Source organism: Myxine glutinosa, chromosome 12 (genome assembly GCF_964187855.1).
Source record: "Myxine glutinosa chromosome 12, kmMyxGlut1.1, whole genome shotgun sequence".
Classification (NCBI taxonomy): Eukaryota; Metazoa; Chordata; class Myxini; order Myxiniformes; family Myxinidae; genus Myxine; species Myxine glutinosa.
In genome coordinates, this window is record NC_136272.1 from 65,364,251 (window position 1) to 65,387,065 (window position 22,815).

Below are 22,815 nucleotides of genomic sequence, written 5' to 3' on the forward strand. Positions count from 1 at the left end.
CGGGATCACCTTTGTGTCCCGGAGGTGCCCCCTATCTCGCCTACGCACCATCAGGTAGTCAACCGTTGTCGTCGACCCACCTGACGTGTATGTAACAAGCTTATTATCCTCTTTCTGGAACTGAGTATTACAAATCAACAAATCAGCTCCATCAGCAAACTCCAAAATCCTTTCACCTTCTCCATTTCTCACACCATATCCGTAACCCCCATGAACTCCCTCAAAACCATCCATACTCCTTCCCACATGTCCATTCAGGTCTCCTCCCACCACAACAACTTCCTCATCTTTCACGTTTTCCATCAGCTTCTCTATGGCACACCAGAACTTGTCCTTCTCTTCATTGCTTCGACCAACCTGCGGAGCATATCCCGAGATGACGTTCACCAAGAGCTTTCCAATCATCATTTTCACCATCATCAACCTATCACTCACTCTAGTCACACTCACCACACTGTCTACGAACTCCTCAGAAAACAGGACACCAACACCATTCACGCCCTCCGGGCACCCTTGCCACACAAACTTGTATTTCTGTCCCTGCCTACCCTTCACCATTCTCACACCACTTCCCTTCCATCTCGTCTCTTGCACACAACATATGTCCACTCTTCTTCTGACCAATACTTCCACCACTTCTCCTGATCTCCCTGTCATTGTCCCTACATTCCATGTCCCAAACCTCAGAAACCGATCTCCACTTCGGGCTGCACCCTGCCAATATGTAGTTGTAATTGTCATGGTTCTCTTTTTGAGGCAATGTTTTTATGGCCGGATGCCTTTCCTGACGCCAACCCTCTTAGTCGTCTCTTACGACACGCGGGCCCCGAAGCTGCGCACTGTCTCATCACGGTCTTGACGCAAATTATGTAGTGCTACTCTGGCAACCATAGTGTTCTCTCCGCGAACAGCAAGTTTTTTAATGGCTGCCATTACCACCTCGATGGGTTTGTTTGAAAGGCTACCACCTGTCGATCTTGTTAGATCCTTGCGCAGAGGTTCATCACAGCACTCTAGTAACTGCACTACTTTATCGTGGTCTGAGAGGGTCATTAACCAGTGTGGCAGCTGCATTCAAATGTAAGGTGTGCACAGAGGGAGCTGCAGATAGAGGAAATGTTGAGTTGGATCTTGGAGATGGTGTGAAGCTGGAAGGTGTGAAAACATTTTGCTACCTCGGAGACATGCTGAATGGAGAAGGTGGATCAGACTTGGCAACGGTTGCGAGAGTGAGATGTGCATGGAAGAAGTTTCGGGAACTGAGTGGCGTGCTGATGATGAGGGGAGTGTTGTTGAAGCTGAAGGGAAAGGTGTCTGCTGCATGTGTGAGAAAGAAGTGTTATGATTTATGGGAGCGAGACATGGGTAATGAACGTAGAGCAGCAACGAAGGTTGGAAAGGGTGGAAATGCGAATGGTTCGGTGGATGTGCAGAGTATCGTTGAGAGAGAGGAAGGCAAATGATGAATTGCGAAAGATGATGGAAATAGAGCCTGTGATTGATGCTGTGAAGAGGAACAGGTTGAGATGGTTTGGTCATGTGTTGAGGAAGGATGAAAGTGACTGGTTGAGAAGAGTGATGGAAATGAATGTAGAAGGAAGTAGAGGATGGGGGAGACCGAGAAAGACTTGGCTAAAGATGGTGGAAGAAGAAATGCGGGCAAGGGGGTTAACAAGGAGAGATGCAGAAAATAGGGCAAAAGGGAGAAGATTGTCATGGGGACCGCAAGGCTAACCCCCGCTCTAGTAGGGAAAATGGCCTTTAAAATGCATGTTGTTGTTGTTGTATAGAATCCATCAATCTTCAGATAGGGCATCGAGTTGGCCTTCTCACCTACAGTCATGCTACTGGTTCTCGCCGGATTATTTTACTATGCACTATCCTCCCATCTATAAATAACTGCAGGAATCGAGTTAAAGTCAACATTCAAAACCTCGAGAAGGATAAATGAGGGGTTTCTCAAAAAGGTTGAACATTCATTGACTGACTCACAGGTACGCCAGCAAACAGCGTTTATTCCTCAGTAGGCAGCAGTGACGGAACTTGATGGTGGGGAGGAGGTCCGAACGCTCCTCTGCTCTCGAGATATTCCTAACACGCAAGTACAATAAAGCAATGTTAATGTTAGAATGCTTGGCAAGGGAGAGCAGTGTTTACAACAGAGGTTATGAAAAGACATACACATACATGACTTTAGCTCTTTCACGAGCCTCGATTATGTATCCAAAAAAAAAAAAAAAAGAAGCAAATGAAGTAAAAAAAAATCTTGTGATGCACTTTAGTGGAACTCACGCATCCTGTTGATTTGGAATGTACAAAGCTCGTAGCTCCCCTAACACCTGCCTGACACCATCTTCCTGCATAAGAGATGCAACATGTTAAAAACTAAAACGACGCTCTGACATCACAACATCGACCGATATGCCTCCGCCCACATTATTACGTCATTATACATACTTGTACCAAGTTTGATTTAAATCCATTCAGCTGATCTCAAGTATCACATTTTTACCTGGCATGCCCTCTGACCTCACCAAAATCACTTCACTCCTCACCGTTGATGCCAAAATATAATCAGTTCATCTTTGCATCATAATATACACTTGTACCAAGTTTGGGCAAAATCCCATCACTGGTTCACAAGTTATGAGGGTAACAGGATTTTTTTTTACCGAACATGACCTTTGACCTCAATGCAAAATCATGTTTGTAGTAATCAGTTCATGTTTACATCATCATACGTACTTGTACCAAGTTTGATTTAAATCCCCTCCGCTGATCTCAAGTTATCACATTTTTACAGTTTTACACATTTTTACAGTTTTTTGAACAAAAATCTAAACAGTTCAAAAATCTAATGAGTTCATCATGACCTCTGACCTTTGACCTTGTGATGCCATAATCCAATCAGTTCATCTTTGCATCATCTATCTATAATTCCAGTAATCTCTGTGTGTATGTGTGTGTGTGTGTGTGTGTGTGTATGTGTGTGTGTGTGTGTGTCTGTGACCGCTGTTTCTCGACAACCACGGGTCCGATATACTTGAAACTTGCCAGGTATATTGCTGGGGACCCGAGGATGTGCCTTTTCAAGGTTTCATATTAATCGGACAAGTAGTTACCGAGCTATGGCGATTTATTTACCAAACTCCGCAAGCCGTTCGCTTTGGACCAAACCATTTCATGTAAATAGAGGGGGGGGATTGTCACCGTACTCGCAAGCCGTTCGCTTTGGCTTTGCGAATGGACCAAACCATTTCATGTAAATAGAGGGGGGGGATTGTCACCGTACTCGCAAGCCGTTCGCTTTGGCTTTGCGAATGGAACAAACCATTTCATGGACCAAACCATTTCATGTAAATAGAGGGGGGGGGGGATTGTCACCGTACTCGCAAGCCGTTCGCTTTGGCTTTGCGAATGGACCAAACCATTTCATGTAAATAGAGGGGGGGGATTGTCACCGTACTCGCAAGCCGTTCGCTTTGGCTTTGCGAATGGGCCAAACCATTTCATGTAAATAGAGGGGGGGGATATAATTTTAGATATATATATAGTACGGGCATGCCCTAGTATATTTAGTTTTACCAAGTTTGTTCAAAATCCCATAACTGGTTAACGAGTTGGCACGGCAACATAATTTTTACTTTAACATGACCTCTGACCTTTGACCTCATGACCCAAAAATCGAATGAGTTCATCTTTACCTCATTATACATACCCGCATCAAGTTTGACTAATATCCCTGCAGCCACTCAAGTTATCGCGGTAACGAAATAATTGTAACTTACCCAAACCGAAAATCAAATAAGTTCACATCATAATACGTATTTATACCAACTTTCGTCAGAATCCCATCACTGGTCCACAAGTTATCGTGGTAACAGGATTTTTACCTAACATGACCTTTGGCCATTGACCTCACGGACCCAAAATCTAAACAGTTCATCTTTACCTCATTATATATACCTGCGCCAGGTGTTACGAAGATCCCTTCAGCCGTTCTCAAGTTATCGGGGTAACGAAAACCTATCACGGACGGACGGACGGACAACCTGAAAACATAATGCCTCCAAAGAGTTTGCTCGTGGAGGCATTAAAAAAAACACAAAAACAATTGATTACAGGTGACCATGACCTTTTCACCTCAAAATCAATAGGCTTCAGTAGCCCAATATACAAACCCTGTTGGCCTGTTCAAATTCCAGGTCAATCGGATGAAAATTTAAGATTTTATGCAACCGTGACATTTTGACCAAATTATTAATTAGTCTTCTCCATTTTCTCAAAATAAAGCTTCATTGAAAATTTGACGATAAAAGCTGAAATGGGGGGAAAAAAAAAAAAAAGTTACAACACGGACACGGGCACGTACGCACGCATGGCTCATGATTTGTACGTACACATGCACGATTATAGTTCATACATACATTTGGCATGTTTTGTTTTGTTTTGCGTGACATCATATGCTGTGTATTGTATGCACACATATTATTTATGCGTCATATACATGTATACATATTGTGCACATGTCGTATGGTATACACACGTTATGCGTGACATGTTGAATAGTGGTACGTTTTGCACACGCGTCTTGTGCGTGACATATTGCACATATTTTGAACACACACACATACACAAATACATACATACATACACACACACACACACACATAAACATAAACACACACACACAAACACACACACATACATAAACACACACACATACATAAACACACACACATACATAAACACACATACATACATAAACACACACACACACAAACATAAACACACACATAAACATAAACACACACACACACACACACACACACACACACACACACACACACACACACACACACACACACACACACACACACACACACACATACATAAACACACACACACACATAAACATACACACACACACATACATAAACATAAACACACACACACACATAAACATAAACACACACACATAAACATAAACACACACACACACACATAAACATAAACACACACACGCACATACATAAACACACACACACACACACATACATACATAAACAAACACACACACACAAACACACACACACAAACACACATAAACACACACACATACATAAACACACACACACACACACACACACACACACACACACACACACACACACACACACACACACACACACACACACACACACACACACACATAAACAAACACACATACACACACACACACACACACACACACACACACACACACACACACACATACATAAACACACACACACACATAAACACACACACATAAACACACACACATAAACACACACACATAAACACACACACACACACCTCATCTAGCGAGGGTAATAATTGAGCGATTCCAAAACCGTGTAATTTAAAGTTCGTGTTATTATATTAATATTAATTCGCTTCCTCACACGTTCGACGGAGCTGACACGATTTAAACTGATTGTGATTGTGCAGTAGAGTAGAATAAGAATGCGTGTACTGGTGTAGCGATGTGTCACACAAACAACATGATACAAAGATATTTAGCAGTAAATATGTCGCCCAAACCTACATTATACGGAGTTAACAATCCATCAGAAGCGCGTTCCAACTCCCGCAACAACTCCACAGCCTTCTCACAGAACATATCGCGGGAAACGTCATATCCGGTGTCTACATATCTGTTTCCTTTAATATAATTTTATTTTTATGAAGCTGTAAATCTGTTTCTCGATGATTTATTACTTCATAAAAAGTTATAAATATCTCGAATCAGCTCAAGTGACAAATGTGAAACACATACAGTATTAATATATATTCAAGTATATATTGGTCGGGTGGGTATTAAAGCTTGCAGTTTCAAGCAGCGTTGAAGTCGATTCTCCAATACTTATACACCGCAAACAGAAAAGGATATGAAATGGAGGTTTCAGCACCATCGTTGGTACAAAACCGACATTCGAAATGCTCGTGATTTCATCAGAAGCTACGGAGTTCGTATTGTTTGCTCATTGTTTGAGAGCTTGCTTTGGTGATTTGGTCACAAACATTATTGTGTCGGAATCTAAGATTCCTCTACTTTTCCTGTAGGTTTTCCTTCAGATACGGCACCGTAAAGGTATAATTGTAAATATAAAATCCTTGCGTATGCTTTGTCGAACTCAAATATGAGGAGCGGATTTAATATGCGCGGACCTAACCTTGGGTGACTTCCGGTTAACAACGGCCGCCGCCATTTTAGCGCGGTGAAAACAACTCCCCAGCAACGAATGAATGCTGTTGCTTTATGATCGTGTTCGTAATTTTTGTTGTTTACTCCGCCCAAATATCGTTCAATTACCAGTGAAGTCTTAGAAACTTTTTGGGATATCTTAGAAATCAACTTTCTGGGGATCGCTCCTATAAGCCAAGCATAATAGGACCGCGGGTCCTGAAGCTCATCTGGATCAGGTGAAACAGTCGCTCACCCCCCCCCCCCCCCCCCCCCCCCCCACAGACCGTGATATTTTTAATGCCGTGAGCAAACTTTGGTACATCATGGGTGGTGACGGTTGCGATCAAGTTTTATTGAAATTGTGTGTGTAGTTTCGGAGAAGGGATAAAATACCTATTTTGTGGGGGACGGGCGGGGGAAATCCCCTCCCCCGTAACCCCCTTGAATGTGCTCAGATTTTGATGCGGTCAATACACCTTCGCTGGGCATCAGATATGAAGCTTATGACGAGGTTTCATCAAAATCGTGTGTGTAGTTTCGGAGAAGACATATTTTGGGGGGTCACCCCCCCCCCCTCCTTCGTAGACCCCCTTAATGAGCGGATATTTTGAATTTGTTTTGAAAGACATTAACTAGCCCTATTGGCCGATGTATATTCCAAGTTTCAGCTAGTTTCGATGTATAGTCCTTGAGATATGAGCGCCAACACATTTTGGGCGGACGGACAGACGGACAGACGGACAGACAGACACCATCGTGATTTCGAGGGTTTTCTAAATATAACTCAAGAATGCATAAACGGACGTTGCTGAAATTTGGAACATATTACCTCAACATACAAAGCATTTACTTCTGAAATTTGTAGCCGATTTCGTACTTGTCAAGATCGTCAATTCAAAGATCTGTTCGATGATTATAAGAACACTTTTCTCACCCAATCACATTCAATTTAACCTCATGATGATGTTTAGCATCGCTACTGACATTTTCCAGGTAATTGAACGACATTTGCACGGAATACACAACAGAAGTGACGAACACAATCACTACCAGCGGTCAAGTCGTTGCTAAGGAGTTGTTATATCTCGTCAGCAGGGGTGTTTTGCATAGAAGGTATGCTTGAGGGGGCGTGGCCAATAGGAGGAGGAGTTCCAGGTAAAGGACGGGGCATGGAGAGGATTGGAACGGGAAGTGCGTCCGATGTTGGATTGAATAAAACAGTTGGACCTCAGTGAATTCTTCATTCTTGGAGTACTTTAAGACACAACAACATGGCGGCTGCCGTCGCTAACAGGAAGAACCCAAATGTGCGTGTCCGTCCATAGCAAAACAACAAATGAAATATCGCGATAACGTGGATGGTGTGACGTGTGACGTCATTTATAGGCAGCTCAAAGGTTGCTCTGGCGATCTCCGTGCGGTCGCTGCACATGTTTGGCACATTGTTCGCGAATATTATGGGTTTAATGTGTTTTTACCCCTTTGTATAAGGTGAGTCGGTTGATGTGTGTTCGTGTCATCCTTGTTTTTTCGGGATTATTCCGATTAGCTTATGTGCACGACGCGTTTTCATTGGTTCCAGTGATGCTGAGGAAGATCGTGCGGAGACGGTGGGTCCTGGCGGGGATTCTCTCTCTTTCTCTGCTGTATTTTATATCCAGTACCATGAAATGGCCGGTACGTACAGACCCCTCCAGTGGTTCGTTGTGCTGCTGATTTGTAATTGTATCGTTATCGATTTAGGGTAGTTGTACCCACAACTGTACCCTATGTTGTCCCAAATCCCCACCTCTCCTACCCCTATGCCTATTCTCTCTCTCTCCTTTCTCCCCACACTGCCGCCCCTCGTCCCCTCCTCGCGCCTTCTGCTCCTCGTCTCCTCGCGCCTTCTGCTCCTCGTCTCCTCGCGCCTTCCGTCCCCCGTCTCCTCGCGCCTTCCGCCCCACGTCCCTTCCTCGCGCCTTCTGCTCCTCGTCTCCTCGCGCCTTCCGCCCCCCCCGTCTCCTCGCGCCTTCCGCCCCCCCGTCTCCTCGCGCCTTCCGCCCCACGTCCCTTCCTCGCGCCTTCTGCTCCTCGTCTCCTCGCGCCTTAAGCTCCTCGTCGGGCGCCTTCTGCTCCTCGTCTCCTCACGCCTTCTGCTCCTCGTCTCCTCGCGCCTTCCGCCCCTCGTCTCCTCGCGCCTTCCGCCCCTCGTCTCCTCGCGCCTTCCGCCCCACGTCCCTTCCTCGCGCCTTCTGCTCCTCGTCTCCTCGCACCTTCTGCTTCTCGTCTCCTCGCGCCTTCCGCCCCACGTCCCTTCCTCGCGCCTTCTGCTCCTCGGCTCCCCAAACTTCCGCACCTCGTCCCCTCCTTGCGCCTTCCGCCCCTCGTCTCCTCCTCGCGCCTTCCGCCCCTCGTCCCCTCTTCGCGCCTTCTGCCCCTCGTCCCCTCCTCACGCCTTCCGCCCCTCGTCCCCTCCTCACGCCTTCTGCCCCTCGTCCCCTCCTCGCGCCCTCTGCCCCTCATCCCCTCCTCGCGCCTTCCACCCAGCTCCTCCTCACGCCTTCCGCCCCTCGTCCCCTCCTCGCACCTTCCACCCCTCGTCCCCTCCTCGCGCCTTCCACCCAGCTCCTCCTCGCGCCCTCGTCTCCTCCTCGCGCCTTCCGCCCCTCATCCCCTCCTCGCGCCTTCCACCCAGCTCCTCCTCGCGCCTTCCGCCCCTCGTCCCCTCCTCGCACCTTCTGTCCCTCGTCCCCGCCTCGCGCCTTCTGCACCTCGTCCCCTTCTCGTCCCCTTCTCGTCCCCTCCTCGCGCCTTCCGCATTTCGTCTCCTCCACGTGCCTTCCGTATCTCGTCTCCTCCTCGCGCCTTCTGCCTGTCGTCTCCTCCTCACGCCTTGCACTCATCTCCTCCTCTCACCTTCTGCCTGTCGTCTCCTCTCACCTTCTGCCTGTCGTCTCCTCTCGCCTTCTGCCTGTCGTCTCCTCCTCTCGCCTTCTGTCCCTCGTCCCCGCCTCGCGCCTTCTGCACCTCGTCCCCTCCTCGCGCCTTCCACTTCTCGTTTACTCCTCGCGCCTTCCGCTTCTCGTTTACGCCTCGCGCCTTCCGCATCTCGTCTCCTCGCGCCTTCCGCATCTCGTCTCCTCCTCGCGCCTTCCGCATCTCGTCTCCTCGCGCCTTCCGCATCTCGTCTCCTCGCGCCTTCCGCATCTCGTCTCCTCGCGCCTTCCGCATCTCGTCCCCTCCTCGCGCCTTCCGCATATGTCTCCTCGCGCCTTCCACTCATCTCCTCCTCTCGCCTTTTGCCCGTCGTCCCCTTCTCTCGCCTTCCGCCCGTCGTCCCCTCCTCGCTTCCTTCTCTTCTATAATCACTGTATAGTCGGAGTAGCGACGGGGCATGTCCCAGAAATTTCTGGCCACGTTGGTCATTTTGTTTCCATTTATCTTTCATTGAATGAGCACACGGTAGTCGACTATAGCTAATCATTCTTTTTTAAATGGCAGGATGCTTTGCCTTGGATGCACCAATCGATCAGAGAAGGGATTAAAAATGTACAGATTCCCTGCGGATGCCTTGAGGAAAACATTTGGGGAAAATAGTTATTTATTGGAGATGGAAACTGACTTCTGGGTCATTAATGTGCCAGGTAAGGTGTGGTGCCGTGTGTGTACACACATGTGTGGTGCTGTAATCGTATTTTAGTTGGTGGTTGGGTACAATCCGTTAAGACAATAATCATCAAAACATGAAGGCCTATACATCAGTCTTGACATACCAACTACATCCTGGAAAAGTGGCTTATAGGTAAACGCATGACACTCTCTTATCTTCATTTTAATGTAGCCTTCTTTTATTCCTTCTTTATTCTTTCAAAATTTCTTCTTTCCTCGTCCATTTGATTGCAAAGAAAAACTTTCCCGATCCATATCTTTAGGGACTGGCAGGATGGCCTTGAGGTCCACACACTCTCTTAGCTATTTAGCCTGGGTTTGAATCCCGACTGAGCTACGAACTGTCAGCCGGGTGGTTCATTGGTGCCGTCCCTCGAATGGACGTTAAGCCGGGTGTCCCATCTGCTATCACAAGTTGGTGGATGTTGCAAATCCCACGGTGTCCTTCGGCGAGAGGGGTGAGATATCAACCGCATGCTGAACAAATTGCAAATTCCTGCCCTGACTATCTGATAGGAAGGCAATGGCAAACCACCCAGTGTCACCCTTGCCCAGCATCCAAGGACCTCCCCCCAAGCCCTCTCCCTCCCACACATCTCTCTGCTCTCAAATGTTGTGTGCTCTCAAGTGTTTGTGTGCTTCCCCTTCTCTTGTCTTCCGCTCCCTCTTTTTGTATATTTTGTTTGTCTGGTTGATTTGTTTGTGAAATAAATGTTAGCTCTTTCACGAGCCTCGATTCAGTATACAAAAAAAAAGAAAAAAAAAAAGAGAGCACACAATCCATCAATCTTCTCGAGCTCTTTTTAAAAAATTTATTTATTTATGTTTTCATTCGCAATTTGTGTCTTTTCTAATTCTCTGCTCTCGATGGTTTGTGCATCTGGCCTGGTTGGTGGGTATGCCGCCATTTCTATTTTTTCATTCTTCCTTCTTCCACTGCTTTTCCTGTTTCTGGTTTCATTCACTACCTGTGGATTTCTTCAACTCACTCGCTCTGTACACCTCAAATTAGACACTCGTGAGTGTGATCTTTACTCGCGCATTACACTTCATATTGCCGCGGTTTCTGGTATCCGTTTTAAGGTTAAATCAATCCTGTCCGAGTGTCTCATTGTATGCTCATTCTGACACGTTGGACGAACGAAAAGAAAGCATGAAGTATTATAATCTCTTTTCGGCGCAGAGAAAGAGCTTAATGAGAAAATGGACACGTTGCGCTTCACGCACAAATCGCAATGGCGCAGGTTCAGTGCACCGCACTGGATGGAAACAAAATGGCGTATCAATGCAGATTGTTGCTACTCCTAGTATATAGGGATTCTTGTCTCTTACCCATGCCCCACCCTTTCTTCTCACCCCCCAACCCATCCTTCCATCTTTACCCACCCCCAGCCTGTCCTTCCATATCCTCTCCCTTTCCCCCAACATCCCGTCCTTCCTTGCCCTCCCCCTCACCTGTCCTTGCTTCTCTTCCCCCCCCCTCCCCACCACCCTTCCTTCTCACCCCCCCCCCTTTGTTCTCTCTCCCCCTTCCCCTTCCTTTGTTCTCTCCCCCTTCCCCTTCCTTTAAATTCCCGTATTATATGCAGTTTTTTTTAGAAATGAATTGCATCACTACCTTGTTTCCCATATCACTTCCATTTGGCCTGCAGGAAAAGGTGGAAAGCCAATGGGGTGCAGGTGTAATTGAGGATGAGCAGAAAGAAAGCTTGACGAGACGCCTCGCTTGGAGAGCTCATTTTCTCCTTTTAAATGACAGCAGGGGTACTCCGGTAGGTGGGAATGCAGGTGTCCCTGGAAGTCGCTGTAGAAATACGGAGCAAGGCTGGACATTGGTTACAGATGATCATGGTGAGATGTATGTATGTTTTGGGGTTGTTAATCTCTGGATAATACCACAAGTTGTTTCTTGCTCTATCACGATGTTATTGAAAATGTTACTTTGACATGTCCTTGATGTTTTGTGCAACTGTTGGGGTTTTCTCCTCCTTTGGGTTGGTGGTTTCTCTCCTCCTGCTTTGGGTTGGTTGTTTTTCTCATTTGGGTTGATTGTTTTTCTCCTCCTGTTTTGGGGTGGTTGTTTTTCTCCTCCTTTGGGTTGGTGGTTTCTCTCCTCCTGCTTTGGGTTGGTTGTTTTTCTCATTTGGGTTGATTGTTTTTCTCATTTGGGTTGATTGTTTTTCTCCTCCTGTTTTGGGTTGGTTGTTTTTTTTCCTTCTCCTGCTTTAGTTTGGTGGTTTTTCTCCTCCTGTTTTGGGTTGGTTGTTTTTTTTTCTTCTCCTGCTTTAGGTTGGTGGTTTTTCTCCTCCTGCTTTGGGTTGGTTGTTTTTCTCCTCCTCATTTGGGTTGGTTGTTTTTTCTCTCCTCCTCCTTTGGGTTGGTTGTTTTTCTCTCCTCCTTTGGGTTGGTTGTTTTTCTCTCCTGCTTTGGGGTGGTTGTTTTTCTCCTCATTTGGGTGGGTTGGTTATTTTCCTCCTGCTTTGGGGTGGTTGTTTTTCTCCTCATTTGGGTTGGTTATTTTCCTCCTGCTTTGGGTTGGTTGTTTTTCTCTCCTGCTTTGGGGTGGTTGTTTTTCTCCTCATTTGGGTTGGTTGTTTTTCTCCTCATTTGGGTTGGTGGTTTTGCTCCTCATTTGGGTTGGTGGTTTTTCTCCTCCTTTGGGTTGGTTATTTTCCTCGTCATTTGGGTTGGTTGTTTTTCTCCTCCTGCTTTGGGTTGGTTGTTTTTCTCCTCATTTGGGTTGGTTATTTTCCTCGTCATTTGGGTTGGTTGTTTTTCTCCTCCTGCTTTGGGTTGGTTGTTTTTCTCTCCTCCTGCTTTACGTTGGTTATTTTTCTCCTTCTTTGGGTTGGTTGTTTTTTCTCTCCTGCTTTATGTTGGTGGTTTTTCCTCCTCCTTTGGGTTGGTTGTTTTTCTCCTACTGCTTTGGGTTGGTTGTTTTTCTCTCCTCCTTTGGGTTGGTTGTTTTTCTCTCCTGCTTTGGGTTGGTTGTTTTTCTCTCCTCCTGCTTGGGTTGGTTGTTTTCTCTCCTCCTGCTTGCGTTGGTTGTTTTCTCTCCTCCTGCTTTACGTTGGTTATTTTTCTCCTTTGGGTTGGTTGTTTTTTTCTCCTGCTTTACGTTGGTGGTTTTGCTTCTCCTTTGGGTTGGTTATTTTTCTACTCCTTTGGGTTGGTTTTTTTTTCTCGCCTCCTGCTTACGGTTGGTGGTTTTTCTCCTCATTTGGGTTGGTTGTTTTCTCTCCTCCTGCTTGCGTTGGTTGTTTTCTCTCCTCCTGCTTTACGTTGGTTATTTTTCTCCTTTGGGTTGGTTGTTTTTTTCTCCTGCTTTACGTTGGTGGTTTTGCTTCTCCTTTGGGTTGGTTATTTTTCTACTCCTTTGGGTTGGTTGTTTTTTCTCCTGCTTTACGTTGGTGGTTTTGCTTCTCCTTTGGGTTGGTTATTTTTCTCCTCATTTGGGTTGGTTATTTTTCTCCTCCTTTGGGTTGGTTTTTTTTTCTCGCCTCCTGCTTTCGGTTGGTGGTTTTTCTCCTCATTTGGGTTGGTTGTTTTTCTCCTCCTGCTTGGGGTTGGTTGTTTTTTTCTCCTCCTGCTTGAGGTTGGTTGTTTTTTTCTCCTCATGCTTTGGGTTGGTTGTTTTTCTCTCATTTGGGTTGGTTGTTTTTCTCTCCTCCTGCTTCGGGTTGGTTGTTTTTCGCCTCATTTGGGTTGGTTATTTTTCTCCTCCTTTGGGTTGGTTGTTTTTCTCTCCTCCTGCTTTGGGTTGGTTGTTCTTCTCTCCTGCTTGGGTTGGTTGTTTTTCTCTTCTCCTGCTTTGGGTTGGTTGTGTTTTTCTCCTCATGCTTTGGGTTGGTTGTTTTTCTCTCATTTGGGTTGGTTGTTTTTCTCTCCTCCTGCTTCGGGTTGGTTGTTTTTCGCCTCATTTGGGTTGGTTATTTTTCTCCTCCTTTGGGTTGGTTGTTTTTCTCTCCTCCTGCTTTGGGTTGGTTGTTCTTCTCTCCTGCTTGGGTTGGTTGTTTTTCTCTTCTCCTGCTTTGGGTTGGTTGTGTTTTTCTCCTCATGCTTTGGGTTGGTTGTTTTTCTCTCATTTGGGTTGGTTGTTTTTTCTCTACTCCTGCTTTAGTTTGGTGGTTTTCCTCTCCTTTGGGTTGGTTATTTTTCTCCTGCTTTGGGTTCGTTGTTTTTCTCTCCTGCTGCTTTGGGTTGGTTATTTTCCTCCTCCTTTGGGTTGGTTATTTTTTCTCTCCTGCTTTATGTTGGTGGTTTTTCTTCTCCTTTGGGTTGGTTGTTTTTTCTCTCCTCCTGCTTTAGGTTGGTGGTTTTTCTTCTCCTTTGGGTTGGTTATTTTCTCCTCCTTTGGGTTGGTTGTTTTTTCTCTCCTCCTGCTTTAGGTTGGTGGTTTTTCTCCTCATTTGGGTTGGTTGTGTTTCTCATTTGGTTTGGTTGTTTTTCTCCTCCTGCTTTGGGTTGGTTGTTTTTTCTCTCCTACTTTCGGTTGGTGGTTTTTCTCCTCATTTGGGTTGGTTGTTTTTCTCCTCCTGCTTTGGGTTGGTTGTTTTTTCTCTCCTCCTGCTTTACGTTGGTGGTTTTTCTTCTCCTTTGGGTTGGTTATTTTCTCCTCCTTTGGGTTGGTTGTTTTTTCTCCTGCTTTAGGTTGGTGGTTTTTCTCCTCATTTGGGTTGGTTGTGTTTCTCCTCATTTGGTTTGGTTGTTTTTTCTCTCCTGCTTTAGGTTGGTGGTTTTCCTTCTCCTTCGGGTTGGTTTTTTTTCTCTCCTCCTCCTTTGGGTTGGTTTTTTTTTCTCCTGCTTTGGGTTGGTTGTTTTTCTCTCCTCCTCCTTTGGGTTGGTTTTTTTTTCTCCTCCTGCTTTGGGTTGGTTGTTTTTCTCTCCTCCTCCTTTGGGTTGGTTGTTTTTCTCTCCTCCTCCTTTGGGTTGGTTGTTTTTCTCCTCCTGCTTTGGGTTGGTTGTTTTTTCTCTCCTCCTGCTTTACGTTGGTGGTTTTTCTTCTCCTTTGGGTTGGTTATTTTCTCCTCCTTTGGGTTGGTTGTTTTTTCTCCTGCTTTAGGTTGGTGGTTTTTCTCCTCATTTGGGTTGGTTGTGTTTCTCCTCATTTGGTTTGGTTGTTTTTCTTCTCCTGCTTTGGGTTGGTTGTTTTTTCTCTCCTGCTTTGGGTTGGTGGTTTTCCTTCTCCTTTGGGTTGGTTTTTTTTCTCTCCTCCTCCTTTGGGTTGGTTGTTTTTCTCTCCTCCTCCTTTGGGTTGGTTGTTTTTCTCTCCTCCTCCTTTGGGTTGGTTGTTTTTCTCCTCCTGCTTTGGGTTGGTTGTTTTTTCTCTCCTCCTGCTTTACGTTGGTGGTTTTTCTTCTCCTTTGGGTTGGTTATTTTCTCCTCCTTTGGGTTGGTTGTTTTTTCTCCTGCTTTAGGTTGGTGGTTTTTCTCCTCATTTGGGTTGGTTGTGTTTCTCCTCATTTGGTTTGGTTGTTTTTCTTCTCCTGCTTTGGGTTGGTTGTTTTTTCTCTCCTGCTTTAGGTTGGTGGTTTTCCTTCTCCTTTGGGTTGGTTTTTTTTCTCTCCTCCTCCTTTGGGTTGGTTTTTTTTTCTCCTGCTTTGGGTTGGTTGTTTTTCTCTCCTCCTCCTTTGGGTTGGTTTTTTTTTCTCCTCCTGCTTTGGGTTGGTTGTTTTTCTCTCCTCCTCCTTTGGGTTGGTTGTTTTTCTCTCCTCCTCCTTTGGGTTGGTTGTTTTTCTCTCCTCCTGCTTGGGTTGGTTGTTTTCTCTCCTCCTGTTTGGGTTGGTTGTTTTTCTCTCCTGCTTTTGGTTGGTTGTTTTTCTCATTTGGGTTGTTTATTTTTCTCCTGCTTTCGGTTCTCTCTGTTGTTTTTCTCCTCATTTGGGTTGGTTGTTTTTTCTCTCCTCCTGCTTTACATTGGTCGTTTGCTTCTCCTTTGGGTTGGTTAATTTTCTCCTCCTTTGTGTTGGTTGTTTTTTCTCTCCTCCTGCTTTAGGTTGGTGGTTTTCTCCTCATTTGGGTTGGTTGTTTTACTCCTTTGGGTTGGTTGTTTTTTCCCCTCCTCCTGCTTTGGGTTGGTTGTTTTTCTCTCCTCCTGCTTTGTTGGGTTGGTTGTTTTCTCCTCCTTTGGGTTGGGGTTTTCTCCTGTCTGAATTTCATCTTTTTGTGAGCAGTTAATCCATTCATGATTCTATTTATATGTAGTAGGGTTTGTGATATACACTACATGGCCAAAATTATGTGGACACCTTAGCATCACACCATATGTGCTCGTCGAATATCTCATTCCAAAATCATGGGCAGTAATATGGAGTTGGTCCCCCCCCCTCCCCCCCTCCTCCATTGCTGCTATAACAGCCTCCTCTCTACGGGGAAGGCTTTCCATTACATGTTGGAACATTGCTGTGGGAATTTGCTTCCATTCCGCCACAAGAGCATGAGTGAGGTCGAACGCTGATGTTGGGCGATTAAGCCTTGCTCGGTCGGCGTTCCAATTCATCCCAAAGGTGTTCGATGGGGTTGAGGTCAACTGTGCAGGCCAGTCAGGTTCTTCCACACCGATCCCGACAAACCATTTGTGTATGGACTTTCATTTTTTGCACGGGGGCATTGTCATGCTGAAACAGGAAAGGGTGTTCCCCAAACTGTTGCCACAGAGTTGGAAGCACACAATCGTCTAGACTAGAATGTCATTGTATGCTGTAGCGTTAAGATTTCCCTTCAATGGAACTAAGCGGCCCAGCCCAAACCATGAAAAACAGCCCCCGACCATTATTCCTCCTTCACCAAACTTTACAGTTGGCACTATGCATTCGGGCAGGTAGCGTTCTCCTGGCATCTGCCAAACCAAGATTTGTCCGTTGGACTGCCAGATGGTGAAGCGTGATTCATCACTCCAGAGAACGCGTTTCCACTGCTCCAGAGTCCAATGGCGGCGAGCTTTACACCACTCCAGCCGACGCTTGGCATTGCACATGGTGATCTTCGGCTTGTGTGCGGCTGCTCGGCCATGGAAACCCAATTCATGAAGCTCCCGACGAACAGTTGTTGTGCTGACATTGCTTCCAGAGGCAGTTGGGAACTCGGTCGTGAGTGTTGCAACCGAGGACAGACTATTTTTATGCGCTGCGCGCTTCAGCACTCGGCAGTCCCGTTCTGTGAGCTTGTGTGGCCTACAACATCGAGGCTGAGCTGTTGTTGCTCCTAGACATTTCCACTTCACAATAACAGCACTTACAGTTAACCGGGGCAGCTCTAGCAGGGCAGAAATCTGACGAACTGTCTTGTTGGAAAGGTGGCATCCCATGACGGTGCCACGTTGAAAGTCACTGAGCTCTTCAGTACGGCCCATTCTACTGCCAATGTTTGTGTATGGAGTTTGCATGGCTGTGTGCTTGATTATATGTACCTGTCAGCCATGGGTGTGGCTGAAACAGCCGAATCGACTAATTATAAGGGGTGTCCGTATACTTTTGGCCATGTAGTGTACTTTTACATTTTCTTTTTTATGTGTTAACTTTTATTTTTGGTTGTTCTCTTTCTTGTTGCTTTTTGTTAACAGGTTACGTTTGCAAACGTTTGGCATTGCAGGCGAATGGTTGCTGTAAGGCCCCAAAACGTGAGAGAAGGGATCGGCTCCAAAAGGGGAATCGAGCCAAGCGTGGGAATTGGTTGGGGCCACGGGATACTGCGGTAAATTGGAATTTGGCAGGAGAGTTTGATGCAGGGAAGAAAACAGCTGATGGAATGATGGTGAAAAGTGATATGAGGGGCAGAACAGAGGAAGGATTGGGGATGAGTGGTACAGAAAGGGATAGCGGAGAGCAGTACAGTTGCCATTCATGCCAGGGTAACGGCTGCTGTTCATTGTACGAGTTCTGCATTTCCTGCTGCCTCCATCCCCGCCAGGTCTGTAGTGACTTAGAATTTGACCCAATTTTACATCAACACATTGTCATGACTGAAGTAGCTCTAATAAATAGTTACAAGTTGGGCACCATTTTAATGAATCATAATTTTTTTTATACATGTAGCCTCATCCTGAGGATAATGGATCAGGAACTTGGATATGTGTACGTTCGTTCATGCAGTGTGATCTGATAGACAAATTAACATTAGACGTGGTTGTTGAAGCTGTGCCTTGTTCGCTTGCCTTTGGAAAGTACATTCTGTAGGGAATGTGAGATTCTGTTGAAGAACTATTTGCAGCAATAACGTGATCGCTCAACACAACCGGTCACTTTTGACCGGACATGTCCAATTGTTGTTGTCCAGGCGGTTGAGCTGCAAAAGATGGCAGTCAGGCCCGGCGTTCTTCCACTGCCCATTCTTCTCGTGATCACTGACTATTTTGAGCTTTGTCAGGCCAAGTGTCGAACATCTTCACAGGTTTGCTTCACATTATTTGATTTGACTTTACAGAGGTAGCTCCAAACTGAACAACATTGATATATTTACCTTTTTTTTTTTTTGGACATCAGTTGGCACTTGCAAATCAGAACCTCTCTTCCTTCTCCCTCCCCAATGCGCACAGAGTGTTCAACATGAGAACATGTACAGGAACCCACACTTCAAGTATTGTTATAGTGAGAGCCTTCCTGAGCTTCTGCCAGATCAGTAGACAAATGTACTTGTTCATCTTCTTCCTCCTGTAACTCACCCAGCATTGTTTATTTACAATATGCTGGTCATGTCCCACTTGCAATATTGGGATTTGGAGTGCCAGAGTGTGGCAGAGAGGACTCTGAGCATGCTCGGATGGAAGGGTCTTCAAGTTTCTACCGAGTTATTAATGGGCAAATTTGCAATATGAAGAGATGCGAGTTGCTTTTCAGCCAGATCCCGAGATGTGCTGAATGTTTTGAACGTTCCCCCTTCGTCAGAGTAGCAACAACGGTGTATATATAGGTGTGAAAGCGTGACCGTTCAAAGTCGGCCTCACTTTGGTTCCCAGAGTAAAACAATTGTGAACTTTCAGTTGATAAAATCCATTATCTTGTCTGTTAACACAGGCAAATCCGTGCGTTCTCTAACATGAGTATTGAAATGATCTTGTGGCGTTTGAAAGAAAATGGAGACCATTATGTACCTGTTAAGTTGTCCAGGTGAGATTCAGATATTGCATATGGTGTACATAATCGTGCTCATGATGTAAGTTTTGTATATATATATTTTTTATTTTATATGCACATCGTCTGACACGATCGTGCACTTAAGTCCGAGTTGTCTGGTCTGGGTCCGCAGGCACGGTGTTTCATCACGGTGCACGTCCATCCGATGGACATTAAACTGGGTTTCTCATCTGAGCATTACCTGTATGATATTATGATATTATGTTATGGTCTGTTTGTTTTATGATATGTTTCTGTTATTACATTACCATATATTATGATATTACCATTTCACATACTGGTCTACGTAAACGTTAAAGAAGTATTTTTCGTCAGAGTAGGTGAGGTATTGCTGGAAAAGCGGACAAAATCGCCCAAAAGGGGTTACTACATCAGCAGCAAAGCTGCAGTCCTTGGAGAGGTTGCACACTTGTGGCCTAAACTCGTAACTGACTTGAGGTGCAATATAGAATTGAATGATTTTACATGTTTCTTTCTGAAATGTCACCTCCCAGTTCGTGTTTGGTTTTTGTTTTTTTTCCCCCCGTCCGCTCCTGATACGTGCAACTTGAGCTGAAAATTGATCTTTTCGATTTCTGTTTACCCTGCAATGCAAGTTGTTTTTGTAATAAAAAGGAATGTTAAACAACTATAACGCTCAAACACCATTGTCATCTGCAAATATGTACAGTCATGTGAAAAAGTAAGTACACCCCATGTAAAGTTTTGACTTTTTCAACATACAGCTGTTTGATCTTCATTTCAACAATATTGATAGATAAAGGTGATATAATATAACAAATGTCATGAAACATTTAAATTTTGTAGTCCATTGTATAATTTAAATAAACATAAATGCAAATTTCGCATGTGGAAAAAGTAAGTACACCCCTACATTTATCACTACTTCAAATACCTAAAATTAGAATCAGGTGCACCAGCTCAGGTGCAAATGATTAGAATATCGTTAGAGAGGATCTTGGAGGAACCTGTCTTATTTAAACCTCAGACATTTCGTTTGGTTTGCTTTTTGTTGTTGAAGTGTGTGGCGTCACCATGACTAGATCAAAAGAGCTCTCTGATGCCTTCAGAAAGGTTATAGATGCCTACGAATGTGGGAAGGGATTTAAAAAGATCTCCAAACAATTTGAAATCAATCATTCGACTGTCCGGAAGATCATCTACAAGTGGAGAAGATTCCAAACAACTGCCAACTTGTTCAGGCCAGGCCGCCCCAGCAAGTTCAGCCCGAGAGCAGAGCGCAAGATGCTGAAAGAAGTCTCTGAGAACCCCAGAATGTCATCACGGGACTGACAGGTAGCTCTTGCCACTGTTGACGTCAAAGTGCACGAGTCTACCATTAGAAAGAGGCTGCACACATTTGATCTGCATGGGAGGTGTGCCAGGAGGAAACCTTTGCTGTCCAGAAAGAAAATCAGGGCAAGACTAAAGTTTGCCAATGAACACCGAGGCAAAGACCAGGACTTCTGGAACAATGTGCTTTGGACAGATGAGTCAAAGGTAGAGCTATTTGGCCACAGTACCAGAAGACATGTTTGGTGAAAACCAAAGACAGCATTTGACCACAAGAACCTAATACCAACTGTAAATCATGGTGGTGGAAACATTATGGTTTGGGGCAGCTTTGCTGCATCAGGGCCTGGGCAGCTCACCATCATATAATCCGCTAGTAATTCTTCATTGTACCAGAGGGTGCTTGAGGATAATGTGAGGCCATCTGTCGGAAAGTTGAAGCTCAACCGAAGGTGGACCTTGGAACATGACAATGACCCTAAACATACCAGTAAATCCACCAAGGAATGTCTGAAAAGAAAGAAATGGAGGGTTCTGGAATGGCCAAGTCAAAGCTCAGATCTAAATCCCATCGACATGTTGTAGGGGGATTTTGAAACGAGCTGTGCATGCAAGAAAACCCTCAAACATCGCACAGCTGAAAGAATTCTACATGGAGGAGTGGGCAAAAATTTCTCCCAGTCGATGTCAGAGACTGGTAGACAGTTATAAGAAACGTCTACTTGAGGTTGTTTCTGCCAAAGGGGGCAATACCACCTATTGGAGCCAAGGGTGTACTTACTTTTTCCACATGCAAAATTTGCATTTATGTTTATTTAAATTATACAATGGACTACAAAATGTAAATGTTTCATGATATTTGTTATATTATATCACCTTTATCCATCAATATTGTTGAAATGAAGATCAAATAGCTGTATGTTGAAAAAGTCAACTTTACATGGGGTGTACTAAATTTTTCACGTGACTTCATATTTTGGCGGGAGAGCTGTCATTTCCCAGGGCACTGGTACGCGACAGCACGGTAAATGGCACCACCTCACCACACGCCGCAGGGCATTTCCTCAGAAGGAAATTCTTCCTCCCCAGAGATTCCAACTTGTGGGGGTTGTCCGTGTTCTTATCCTTTTAAAATGCTGAACGTCGAGCAAGGAAGGAATGATGCACAAGGAACTTTGATGCAAGAGGCCATTTTGCCCATAATGTCTGCACAACATATACACCACATTATTTCAATCTATTAACAATTTATCAACTTAGTAACTGGTACAGGGGATATGTGGATGGAGAGAAGGTGGATGAGTGGATATTTGAGAACACTGGGGCAAGTACAGATGTCACCGAAGTGTTTTATACATTATTTTTAGAAAAAAAAAAAGATTTTTGGGGAGTTGAGGGGGGTGTTACATGGTTGTGGGTTGAGGAAAGAAAAAACAAACAAACGGCGCATTCACGGTTTGAAGAGACCCCTTCACAGGCATCACAATCACGACAAGTACATGTATGGCCACGAGTCCACTGGGCCGTCGGTGGCGACAAAGCTCGCTCACGGCGGGTTGCGAAGCAACTCCAATCACCAGTCTCCTAGCCACGTGCCGAAGTTTGCTGGTCAATGAATCGCAAATACCTTCGAGACACGTGGCCAGAAAGTCCAGGTATTGAACTCTTGCATTCCCCACACCTTATGGTGTGCCGGGCAGACTGCACGGTGTGGGTCACGGCGTTATCTTCCGTGGTTGATGGGCCTGATCGACTCGTCGAATTCGGTTTCGGACGATGCTCGGCCAATGAGGAAAAGACATACTCGAACAGGTTTGAAAAGAACACAATGTACAGCCTTTTATTTGCAAGGCAAAGAGACGAGAGGCAGTCTTAATAATCCTTACCTAACCTAATCCCAACAGGCGCCTTCACACACACACACACACAGGGAATGAAGCACAGGTTAATTCGTACCGATGTACGTGTCGACGCTGATTTGGGTCCGCCAGCTCCCGTGCGCAGCTCACGGCTGTTCAGGACGCGCAGCTTGAAGGTCCGCACGAACGACGATCCAGCTCGTTTGAATTGTAGTGCAGGAAAAGTGAACGAGCACGTCGGACAGCCAGTTTCAAGATGAACGCCGAGAGAAATGAACGCCAAGGGAGAGCTCGAATGACGATGGGCACGGACATATATCGGGTGGAATGTTCTTCTAGTAGGTTCCACGGACTCCCATTGGCCGAGGCTGGTCACGTGCGGTCATTCAGCCCTGCCTCCAGCTAGGAAGGTTTCATTCCTCCTTTCCTCTCATTCGGGAAAGAATTTTTTATTTTTTTCGTGCAAGATCGAGGCTCGTGTGAGAGCGAACATCAATCACAAAAAAACAATGAACGGACACACAAAACATACAAAAAAGGGGGAGCGGGAGACAAGATGGGGAGAGAGAGCGAAGCACACAAGTACATTTGAGAGCAAGGACAACGGAAGATCCGTGGGAGGGAGAGGGCTTGGGAAGGCAGGGGGGGG

General features: G+C 45.4%; 2 protein-coding genes across 8 annotated transcripts in view; one reads left to right on the forward strand and one right to left on the reverse strand.

Annotated features, from left to right (window-relative positions):
• GINS1 (GINS complex subunit 1) overlaps positions 1-5,696 on the reverse strand; it is a 43,653-nt gene extending 37,957 nt beyond the window's left edge. For all 6 annotated transcript variants that reach the window (XM_078766909.1, XM_078766907.1, XM_078766905.1 and 3 more), the window contains exons 1-3: positions 5,591-5,696; positions 2,293-2,357; positions 1,993-2,091 (exon numbers count right to left, since the gene is read on the reverse strand). In XM_078766909.1, coding sequence (XP_078623035.1) covers positions 1,993-2,091; positions 2,293-2,357; positions 5,591-5,665 — 239 coding nt within the window. In that variant the 5' untranslated portion in view covers positions 5,666-5,696. The remainder of the gene's footprint in view (positions 1-1,992; positions 2,092-2,292; positions 2,358-5,590) is intronic.
• A 1,681-nt stretch (positions 5,697-7,377) lies between these two features.
• SPRING1 (SREBF pathway regulator in golgi 1) lies at positions 7,378-19,648 on the forward strand. Of its 2 annotated transcripts, none has more exons than XM_068131853.2 (6): positions 7,378-7,539; positions 7,815-7,909; positions 11,536-11,734; positions 17,445-17,791; positions 18,158-18,271; positions 18,417-19,648. In XM_068131853.2, the coding sequence occupies exons 2-6, from the start codon at positions 7,817-7,819 to the stop codon at positions 18,501-18,503; spliced, it is 840 nt and encodes a 279-aa protein (XP_067987954.2). In that variant the 5' UTR covers positions 7,378-7,539; positions 7,815-7,816; the 3' UTR covers positions 18,504-19,648. The 2 variants fall into 2 exon arrangements, with proteins under 2 accessions (XP_067987954.2, XP_067987953.2); XM_068131852.2 differs by having other exon boundaries at positions 7,386-7,723.
• The last annotated feature ends 3,167 nt before the right edge of the window (positions 19,649-22,815 follow it).